The sequence below is a fragment of the Boleophthalmus pectinirostris genome, unplaced genomic scaffold (genome assembly GCF_026225935.1).
Source record: "Boleophthalmus pectinirostris isolate CB_2022bp ecotype Guang Dong unplaced genomic scaffold, ASM2622593v1 HiC_scaffold_5, whole genome shotgun sequence".
Lineage (NCBI taxonomy): Eukaryota > Metazoa > Chordata > Actinopteri > Gobiiformes > Gobiidae > Boleophthalmus > Boleophthalmus pectinirostris.
Window position 1 is genome coordinate 29,361,305 of NW_026571404.1, and position 12,183 is coordinate 29,373,487.

The 12,183-nt window shown below is 38.5% G+C and overlaps 1 protein-coding gene across 1 annotated transcript in view; it reads right to left on the reverse strand.

Moving 5' to 3' along the window:
- The window catches only part of pcdh15a (protocadherin-related 15a), a 412,089-nt gene that overhangs the window by 232,216 nt on the left and 167,690 nt on the right, over positions 1-12,183 (reverse strand). The window contains exon 14 of the mRNA XM_055162873.1: positions 5,533-5,726. Within this exon, the coding sequence (XP_055018848.1) occupies positions 5,533-5,726 (194 nt within the window). The remainder of the gene's footprint in view (positions 1-5,532; positions 5,727-12,183) is intronic.

A 12,183-nucleotide genomic window follows, 5' to 3' on the forward strand; every position in this document is an offset into this window, starting at 1 on the left:
ACTCACTGCCTATCTTGGTCTATGTCACCAGAGGTATAATACTCCCTACAGTGGAAGCACAGTATATAGTGGTGACACTGGGTCAGTTCTGGTATGGTAAGTTCACTAATGGTGCAATATGACTAACTTAAAGTTTGTAACAGACTGTATAGTTGCTGAATATAATATAATTAAAAAATGGTAAATATATAAAAGTTAATTAAGTTGCAATAGTAAATGCTTAATTTAAATGCAGTTTGTAACGAATACATTACAGTTTCAGTAACTTGCCCATGACATATAAGTGGATACATGGTAAATAGCATTACAAAAGGCACTCCCTCGTGTGATGACATATAGTTACAAAAGGCACCACTAGATAGCGATAGGCCTGTATCTCAAGAGTTGGTTGATTGAGTTAAAAACAAAGCCTGCTAATGTTACACTTCCTACACTGATCCTCAAAGCCAATTTGAACAAAATAAACAAATAAATAAATCAGAAAAAGTTTGACCTATGAAAAAAGGCCCCTAAAAGCTCAAAAAGACAGTTCTGCATACTCTTTGAAGGACCATTGTGTAACTTTTCTGGTGGAGGAATCTTCAGACACTTTTTTTTTTTTCCCATGGAGATGTTATTGATTTGTCTGAAATGTTTCACTGTAAGGTATTAAACCTTTCTAACTTCACGGAGACCAAACCAGACCAAGCTACAGGTCAGGTCTGTGGAGAGGCAACCCCGCCATCTATCAATAAAAGATACATTCTGAGAGTAGATAAAAACCCAGAGTTTACTTTGCTCCCATGCTACCTCACCTCTTGTATCACTGGGTCTGACAGTGAAAAGTTTGTTGCGGAGAATGTACAGAAATCTATTGATCTCAGTGAGACAGCAGAGCTCAGAAAAAGCAAAGCGATTACATTTGTACAGCAAGACACTTCCTCTGGCTCTTATCAAAACCTCTTAGCTGCCTCTCTACCAGATGTTTGTTTTTCCTCTGCGATTTCAAAAGCACTACCCACTTCATAAAACACAACATCCAGCACCTGCACACTGAGAAAAGACCGACTACACAAACTGCTCTTTAGTCCTTAATCAAACGCTATAAACTCAAGAAAACCCCATTCATTATCAGATTCAGTATTCTGTGGAGTGTTGCACCAAATAAGACCCATCTGTTGGTGGATTCGGAACAGCTTGTACGCCGTGAAGTTTCTCCATTATTCAACTCAACAAGATACACATTCATATGCGAGAATTAAATATTTAAAAGGAGACATATGGTAAATCTACTACTTTGAGATTTTCACCGCCATACCAGCTTGTTATTATTAACTCTTTTTTGCCACACATTTATTTTATTATTATTTTATTATTTTATTAAAGGTGCACTGTGTAACTTTTCTGGAGAGGGTCCACAACCTGTTTGTGTACATGGAGATGTTAATGCTTTGAGTTAAATTGTGCACAATATAATTAAACTAATCTGTCTTACATTTATTCAACTACAGGTGTTTTATTTATTTTTGTATTATTTATTGCTCAAAAATATCTTATAAAAAAAACAAAACATTAATTCTTACTGTGAGTGGGGTCACCTCTCCATAAATCTGACCTGTAATTTGGCTTGCAAGAGATTCTAGGCACATCTCCATGGAGACAAGCAGCTCCAGAGTAGCTCCAGACTCTCCACCGGACAAGTTACACAGTGCATTGTTAAGGCCCCGCCCGCACGTATTCGAATCATTTTCTTTGTGGATGCAGTTTTCGTCTACACTAATCCGATTAAAAACGGCTCCAGAGACGGAACGGAATTCATCTGATGTATGGATCTGATTTGGCACTGTTTGGATGCCTGAAACCGCTGATACGCTAATGTAGGTCTATGCACCTCGAAGTAGCTAATTCACCGCCAAAACGCTAAGAGGCTTGAATATATTAATATATACAGTCTATGCGTATGACCTGCAGATGTATGATCTCTGAAAAGTTTAACATGAACCATTTCCAATGTGATAAAAGCACTGAACAGACCCATCATCAGCAGAACACCCCTCTGTCACAGAAAGAATATAATCCATTGAGTCGTGTCCTTTAGTCCAACAGAAGCAGAAACGCATCAGCAGCACAATAGCGAGCTGTTTTTTGAGGAATCAGTTTATGCAAATTAGTCATGTGGTTTTAAGTTAAGTTTCTGTAAAATGGATACACATATGCTCAAAGCTGTGTGGATAAGGAAGGATTGCGGACACAAACGATTTGTCTGGACGCAGATCATTTCCGATACGGTGATACAGTGACACATGGATTCGTTTCAGTGTAAACGGGATCTAACCGTACAGGATGCAACTTTCTGGGGGAGTTCCATGAAAATAGAATGTTAAAACCATACTCTGGAACATTCTCTATTCAGACAGATATGTTTTATGCCATAGTGTGCAAAATTATAGCCAAAGGAACAACATTTCCAAAGAAACAAGCGAGCCAAATAAGAGTCAGGTTTGAGGCGATGCAAGCCAAAGTTTTTCAGTGCAATTAACACAACCAAAACTACAAAGCATGCATTTATTTTTGGCTAAAAAAGTTTTATATTGTGGCTTTAAATCACGCTGTTTGGTGAAAAACTGTCACTCTTGCTTGAACAGTTAAATTGCTCCTATTTTCGTTGGAATCATTTTGATTGATAATTCAACTTGGCACCATTACACAATATCACTTTGTTTAGCATCATGTTAGCAGTTGCTGTTCTTTTTTTTCCCCAACTGCTTTGATTCTCTACTGTGGATGCATAATAATACCAGTTTGATTTGAATTACAGTTGAATAAAGCACACAAATTTACTAAATATAATTTGCACTTCTTGTATTGATGGGATTACCATGGACACGCTTATATTATGTAATCACAGCAGAGCACCCAAAGGTCAGATTCTGTGTAGCCCACTGCATCTCTGATTCATTCCCTATTTAAAGAGCCCCAGTGTGTTCCTAAAATATGACCTAGTACACTGCATTAGTCATCCTTCATTTCCCCTACTACAGCTGTCACACCGCTGTATAAAGATAGGACTGGTTGCTAGATTATGCATGCGTGCTGTAAGTTTTACATTATTCTTCAACAATACAGTCTGTGTTGTTTATATACAAATGGATTAGTGGTATAAAATTGGCTAGAAATAGAAGTAAATAGAAGTATACAGAGTTGAAACATAGACTGGATGAAGAAGTGGACTAAAGGAGTGTGACGTCACCCATAGTGTTCGGCTCCAATCAAATAAAGCTCACCAAGGCTGACATTTATAGGAGCAAATTTGGAGCCAGGTGCATATTAGGAACAGGAATTGATTTACGGACAAAGTAGTGAAATAAAAACACACATATGATCATTTTCAGACCTAAATGAGGAGCCTGAGAGTACCTTGTACTGAGAGCAGTACAAAGTGAGCCAGAGTTGATGGGGCCGGAAGCGCTCCCATGCTCACTTCTTGTTTTCAAAGTGGCAGGTAGTGAGTTAAGGCCAATTCACGGTCCAGCGTCATATCGTCTGTGTCATGATGCAGAGAGTTGTGATGTGAACCCCCTAAGCAAAGCGTCTGCGTCGACCGACGTGCATCTCCGAAATGTTCTAACTACGCGTTGAAACAACGCAGACAATAACGGCTGTGATTGGTCCTTTCTACCACGGCACTACGTACATTTCCTGTACTCCGCTTTCCGTTCTTTCCATATACATTGAGTAATAATGTGTTTAATGCAGGTTTGTGCATATTTGTTTACGTTTTACAGAAACAAAACTTGCATGCCATTCAAAACCGCATGGCTAATTTGCATAAACTAAGCAGTCAAAAAAAGTTAACTTCTGCTGGACTTAAAAAGGACACGACTCAGTGGAATATATGTGTTCTTTCTGTGACAGAGTGGTATTTTTCTAAATGGTGAGTCTGTTCTGTGCTATCACGTTGGAGATGGTTCATGTTAAACTTTTCAGAGATTATACGAACAGACAAATGGACATATGTCTGAGTCCCCTAGCGTTTTGGCGGTGAATTACTTTGTGGCACATAGACCTCGACGCAGACCCATAAATCAAAAACGACGGCCACAACGTGACAGTGGCAGTGTGTGTTGAGTCGACGCAGAACTATACTTCCCTTTAGCTAATGTATGTCCATTTTACAGTCTATGTGTGGAACCAATCTTTTTGGGTGAATGATTGAGACCTCAAAAATTAAATAATGGTGTCCAAATAATGCAGTTTTATAGATTGTTGCAGAAATGTACTAATTAATTGTGCATGGAAACACATTATACAAAGGTTTATGAGACGTAATGAAAGACAGTACAGAGTGATATTGAGTAATGTTGCGTAACTGTCACCTACACACACAGTGTTCTTTCAAGAGGTTACTTGCTGTTGACATTTGTGATTACATTATAATAAGGGAGGCAAGGACCAGTGTTGTGATATATTGAACCTTACTATATTAATCTTGTTGCGTAATGCCGTCTACTGACATCTATCAAGCAGGTCTCGCTCTAGATAGAGAATATTTATATGACTAAAGTGTATTATAGATGAAAAATTTTATAATGCCTTGTTTATAAAGGTATTTTGGCTTGTGTTTTAGAGTCTGTCCAGATAACAATAATGATTAAGAAAATATAATTATGACTATTTTGCAGGTGTATAGAAACCTTGAGAGTGCTTTAACCAGAATGTTTCACAGTATGGCATTAAAAGTATCCATGTATTCAATAGTAGTTAGTATAGCAAGGCTACCTCTCCACACATCTGACCTGTCTGCAACTTCTCTCCTGCTTGTCTTCAAGGAGACATATGTTTTAATTCCATACTGCTGAAGTCTTGTCTCATTTGGATTATTGTGTTTGATCAAACAAACAGTGCAGCACATGTGACACTCAAATGTGCTTTTAGGACTAGTGTGGCTAAAATACATAAGCTGCTTTCTTGGTTTTGGGTGAAGGATAGAGGATAGAATACAAAATCAAACCTTTAAGAAATATTATTACAACTCAGACACCTTCAATGTTCTACCAAAAACTCAGTTTCAGGAAAAATACACATTGTTATTCAAAAAGGCATTCTGACGGGCAGTGTTTCACTCTGCCAAAGTATAGAACTAGACAGAGTCAAAGTACAGTGATGTTTGCAGTCATGAAAGAACGGAACCATTTACCACCAAATATAAGAGGACACAGTCGTGTTTTAGCTTCAAAAACAACTCAAAAAGCAACTCAGTAAGAAAAACATTACTGTAAACAAATGCTTGAGATGATGTGGATAAGAAAAGTGTGAGCTGGTAATTTCAAGTTTTACCTGGAATCATTATTGTTACTGCATTTGCAGAAACTCAGCTTTTAATTTGAGAGCAAAGGCAAGTGATTCAACAATTATTTTCAATGTCAATGTTATTTAAAAAGACACTGTCCATTCCTCATTCAATCAACAACAAAACAATACTGTATCACTGTAACAGCCTAGTCCAATGAACACAACATTTAGTATAATAACATTAAGTATCCTCTCTCTTACTTCCTCTGAGCCTCTGGTGCACTGTCAGATGCCCTCACAGTGAGAGTGTAGGACCTCCCCACGACCAGGCTGACCCCAGGGGCGATGGTGATGCGCCCAGTTCGGTTACTGATGACGAAGTCGCCCTGAGCCCCCAGAACGATCTCATAGGTCACCAGTCCATTCAGACCCTCGTCGGCATCCTTCGCAGTCAGCTGGGGACAAAGACAGAAGTAAACTTCAGCATAACAGAATTAACATGGCAAAGATATAAGATGTAAGGTGGAACATACTGTGGAACATTCCAGACAGAGCCATAGAAACAAGCAGGTGATGGACCCCAACCCAAAAATTACATAATGCACCTTTCAAGTGGGACTAAACACCTAAACTCCGGGGCCAGGTCGCGGGGGCAGCAGTCTAAAGCAGGGCGACCCGGCCCCGGATAAGCGGAAGAAAATGGATGGATGGATAAATAAACACCTAAACTCCACCCACAACCACATTTCAAAACACTTTAAATACACACTTTAAATAATGTAACTTTCCTTGTACAGGTGTTTCTATCCCACTAACAAAATAAACTCAAATAAATGTAATGAAGATGTAATTGCTTTGCCTGAAATGTTTCACTGGAGCACTGGAGATGAGCAGTAGGCACTACATGGCCAAATTATCTGTCATATCTGTGGAGAGGTGACCCCACACAGTAAAAATGCAATGTTGCAATGTATTTGTATATATAATCTATTTTTTGGTCGTGATATGTGAACTGGGCTTTGTCAAGGATCTCGCTCAATGATTTCAATACATTTTTACAAAAGATTGACATTTTGCACAAGACAGATGCACAAATAATGACATTTGTGTTTTCTGTGTAATTAGATTTTATCTAGATTTACGCAAAGATATCAGCTATTTTTACATGCCTCAGATTAAGCCTCTGTGTAATGAGGTGCATATATAATGAACGCTGTTGTCATCTAAATTTATCAGATAACATTTCTTTTAAGCCAATTATTTAGGACACCATGCTGCATGCAATTACCGACCATCAGCCTCTGGTTTCTAGCCCCAAAATGTGTGCAAAGTGTATATCACAAGTTTAAGTACTTTTTCACTAAAACAACAAATAAATATAATTGGAAATAATTGGTTCCTTGAACTTTTAGCCGTGTTATAATGCCGTTACCTCATCAAAAAATATACTGAGTTGTGTTTTGTTTCGTTCACACATTTGAGTTTGAGTAATCCTTTATTATTACTCTGTCTACATTTCCAAAGCTCAGAATGCTTTGTTCCACCTTGTGATGTCATGAAGTGGTAGTTTTCATGTTAACAGCTACTTTTTATCTTTAGTTTAGTAGAGATGGGCAATTCCACAGCAGAAATTGTCCAAGTGATTCTGGTGAAAGTGCATGGAGTTTAAAAACACAGTGGAGCACTTCCTGTATTACCACATGACATCACAAGGAGTGTTTTCTGTCTCACAAAAGGCTTAAATATGCAGGGTTTGTGTGTTAAACATGTGTGAATGAAACAAAACACAACTCCAGGTATGTTTAGGATGAGGAGGAACAATTTAACATCGACCAGAAAATAGTGTAGTATGGGCCCTTTAACTGAATTAAAACTATGATAAATATTCACCACAGGTACAATCTCATTAAAACGAGTCATAACTATCATATGCACTTTAATCTCAAAATTAAATCCCCAATACATTACATCTCCTATTTTACACCGTTTATCTTGGAGTATACACCACATAAAGCAGGCTGTATTCTCAAGAGGTTCTCCGGGGCTTTCATAAAACGTTTTAAAGCATGCGTACCAGCCAGTTTCCGACCTCTGGCCTCATTTTGGGATAGGGCCAATCGTGGAGTTTTAAGACGAGATTAAACCTGACCTTTTGGTGTTTGACATTTTTTGGAGAGGTAGGATGTGAGAGAGAGGGCAGATCAGCTGAAAGACAAAGAGGGATCATGCTTGGACTGCTAAACGAAAGATATTAGAGAGTGCACGGACAGCGGAGTGGAGTTATGAATGGACTTATTTCGGGGAGTGAGTCAAAGTTTATAGGGCGTGGAGGATAGTGTGTGTAAATAATAACTGTAACCTTTAAATCCTGTGGTAATTGCAGGGTTTCACATGACATCACATTCAGGAGGCTATTATTTAAAGCAGACCTTTTCTGCAAAATTTACTTTCAGCTTTCAGCTTTCAGCGATGTTATAATTGTTTCCTCTCACCGTTCACTCACCTGAAGTTGTATTTGTTGTGATTTGTGCTTGTTTGAGCAATCTTTGTTTATTCTCAAAACCCCATTTTGACTATCAACTCCTGTTTTCAGCGCCACCCTCATACGCCTACTGCTTTGTACTAATTTTATTTTCTGCCAGACACATAAGATTCAGCAGCGTTGCGTAGTCATTTTGGTATGGGAAAAAAAATAAAAATAAATCTCTGATCTGTGACCATTTGATGTGCATCTATCCTAAGGGGGGCCAACAACTTCACAGCTCTTTGTTATGATGACATTTATGGTGACGAAGGCTCCCACTGGGCACCACAGTTTTCTAACACGGCCATCGCACTTTCTTTTACTAAGCCGTTTTAGATGAATATTGCAATTTAAAATATTCAAAGTATAAGATAATGATCCACAGGTCTTCTTTAATACAGATGGGGGGACTGCTACAAATAATGGCGTAGTAAAAATGCAGATGTCTGGTGTAATACAGTGACTTCCTGATTCTAATAGAACATGATCAGGTTCAACATCTGGGCATTTGCCTTTTGGATATTTCATGGCAAAATAGAATGAACTAATAGGGAAATCTGCCTCCTGCCCCCCATCTGGAATTATAACATCATTCTAGAATATGAAAACTGCAAATAATGAGTGCTTTTACATGCACATCAGTATCGCCGTTATGATCGAGTTTTTTGAGTATCCCAGTTTCTTCATAGTGCATGTATACATAGTATCCTGGTTATTAGAAACCGGGATACATTAAACACATTATAATGTCAAATGGGCTGATGTGGCTCTATAGTGTTTATGGTTTATATGTTGTAAAGTTGAGTTTATTTATGCAGAAGATTTTAATGAAGAATCAGTTTGGTTTGATCTGCGCAGTGGATTGTGGGATACCTCATAGCTCCTTACAGCTGGTTAAACCGGCCGAACTTCCTATACTAAAGGAGCTCATGGTTTGTATTTTTCCTGGTTTGTTAATTTAAATTAAGTTAATTTTTGCACTTGAGACAAACATTTGATCATGTACACAGGGATATGAGTACCGTATTTTCTGGGCTATTAGGTGCTCTGGATTATAAGGCGCACTGTCATTAAATGGTCTATTTTCAAACTTTTTTCACAAATAAACTGCACCAGACTTTAAACGAAACACAACAGTTCGATGGGTCAGTGGGACTTTGTTTGGCGCGTTCACGGTGACTCTGGGCTTTGTTCAGTTGTGGCGTGTAGGGAGGGTGCTGTCTGGGAGCGCTGGATTGTTGGTGTGTTCGCAGTGACTCAGTTGTTCAATTGTCTCTAGAAGTGGCACATTGCACTTGCTTTTATGGTTTGTTCCTCCGTTCCATTCCTCGTCGTTTAGTGATGAGTGTGGCTGCGGGTGTTTTTCGCTACACGGTCGCTGTCTGCTCCTTGCGTGTTTGTGTGCGTAGCGCGTGGTGCGGCTTTGTAGTTTACTGAAGTCGTGCTGGGACACCCAAGTGGATTCTTGTATAGGACACTCTGGATTGCGGGGCGCGCAATTGTTTTTTGATGCGGTTGGAGGCTTAAGAGCGTGTCTAATCGCCCAGAAACTACAGTATCCCAGTTTCTCAGAGTGCATGTATACGCAGTATCCCGAATACTGCAGTAACTGGGATATGGCTAATAACCGGGATACTGATGTGCATGTATACGCAGTCACTTTTTAAGACAAATAGCAGAAAGCAAGGCAAAATATAATTTGGAGTCCTACATTACAGTAGAGTGACTATTCCAGCAGTAAAAGTGAGTAAATGAGTCACATGTAAGATTTAAAAAATCTTAAAAGACATCTCTTAGTGGAGTTTCCAGGGCTTTTCATGACCTTAATTCTCAAAATGTTTATATATAGTTTGATAAGTTTTTTACAGCATTCTTCAGATTCCTCATGGTGCCAGTTTTGTGATCATGGCTGTCCTGGGATCAAACTGATGGAATTGTGGCTTCCAATTTGCACAGTGTAGCCAAAAATCTGTCAGGTACGCAGAGAAAATTTTAGTTAAATGTCTTCACACATTTAAATTAAAATGCACTATGTAAACTTTCTTGTAGCGGTTCAACACTATATGGTATTAAACGCATCAATTTCCATTTCAAGCAGGTAGGTTACAGGTCAGGTCTGTGAAGAGGAGGGCACACTCATAATTCGTATTCATGTTTTTTAGCAATAACCCTAACCCCAACCTTAACCCTGCACTTATAACTGAATAAATGCAAGATACCAGACTTTTGACCTTCCAGGCAAAGCAACAACATCTCCATGGAAACAAGCAGGCATGGCAAGCCACCCACATGAAAAGTTACACACAAGTACACACAAGTGTGCTTTTAAGTGGCTAGAGTGGGAATTGAACTGCCAACTTTGCAATTTGAATGTCTCTTCCTGTCATTTTCACTTGGTTGGTTTCTTATCCACCAATCCGCTGACACACTGTACATCACATTAGAGGGAAAACCAAACTTTTTTGCAGTTGTCCAAAACAATACATGAGTCAGGAAAGTTTTGAGGTGTCTCTGGTGGAGTATAAATGGGGACAGGGGTGACTAAGAGATGAGATATGGGAGGAGAATATGCAGCCTGAGAGGAGGCGTAAACAGGCAGTATGCCATGACTCAAAAACAACTTCAGCTTTATCTGACCATACAACAGAATCAAGTTTTTGTCCTAAAGTATACATAGGTAAGAAAGCTGCTCTAACTAGATTCATATTGTGTATTAAAGATTCTATATTACGCAAAATGGATTCTTGTGAGCTTTTACAAATGTTATACTGCTACCTCATTAAAAACTTACCCAAAGTTGTGTTTTGTTTCATTCACACATGGTTGAGTAATCCTGCATTATTAGTCTGTCAACATCTCCAAAGCTCAAAATGCTCTGTTCCACTTTGTGATGTCATGTAGTGGTAGTTTTGAAGTTAACAGCTCACTTTTACCTTTTCTTCAGTAGAGGTTTGAAATTGTAGGGCTGAAATTATCCAAATGATTCTAGTGAAGATGTATGGATTTAAAAACACAGTGGAGCACTTCCTGCATTACCACATGACATCACAAGGTGGAACAAAGTGCTTTCCGTTTGAGAAGAATTCAGTGTAAATATGCAGGATGTGTGTGTGAATGAAACAAAACACAACTCTGTTTGTGATGAGAAAACAACATTTAAAGAACCTAGTATAAATCTTTATAAAAGGTAGGTAACCATTTATTTTGCACTACTCTTAAAAGAGCACTATCACTTTTCTGGTGAAGGGTCAATCGCTTTCTTGTCTCAGTGGAAATGTTATTGCTTTACAATGAATGTTCCAGATGACATTAAATGCTTGCATTCATTCAATTACAACTGTTCCTTTGCTCAAACATTGAAAACACGCATGCTTGTGTTGAGAGGGGTCACCTCCACTCTCCACGAATCTAATTTGTTACTTGGCCTGGTTTGAAGTGTGAACATTACCTTATGCGGCATTGAGAACAAAAAAAGAAATAGTAGAAAGAAGAAAAAAAGGGAAAATTCATGAAGGAATACAGGCACTTGATTCCACTTGAGAGCTGAATAATATCTGCAGATCCTATTATATAAAAATCAGTAGGTATAATAAATCAAACTGAATAAAAGTACAGTATTTTTTGGACTGTAAGGTGCCCTTAAAATCCTTTAATTTTCTCAAAAATTTACAGTGCTCCTTATGTATTAATTTTGGTTGTACTTACTGACCTTGAACCGATTTTATGTGGTACGAAACGCTCAAAAAACTGTCAAAATGTTTTAGTACGACTTTGGTAAACTACAAAACTGCACCGCTTGATGGATTGTTGGAGCATTGCTACCGTAGTCAGGAGCCTCGTGGGGTCTGACAGAAGCTGACCGCATCAGCGCACAAGGAGCAAGCAGTTTTTTTTTTCAGCGCTTATAATTCATGCATATTAGCCATGTGGTTTTAAGTTTCCTTTCTATAAAATGTAAACAAATGTGCGCAAAGCTGCATTAAACACATTATTACTCAATGTATATTTGAGTCCTCCTCAAGTAGTAGAAGAAAAAAAGAAAACTTAAATTATTCACCCACATTCACATTCATAATACACATTTACCAAGACAGGGAGGCAGCACCGAGTTACGCCACGATCTGCCAATGGATTGTAGATGTCTGGGCTAAGGGATCAGTCTCAAGTGTCCTCCATTTGTTTTGTTTAATGTGCCTTATATATGAAAATAGACAAGAGAAGTCAACATTATTGATACCTCGCCTTATAATCCACTTTTTAGTCCGAAAAATACGGTAGGTATCCCTATTTTTCATCTCACTCTAACACAACAGTTAGAGGCGACAGTACTTCAACTGGTAGAGTTTCTCCACTGATCCAAAGGTTGGCGGTGCGACAACAAATGAAGC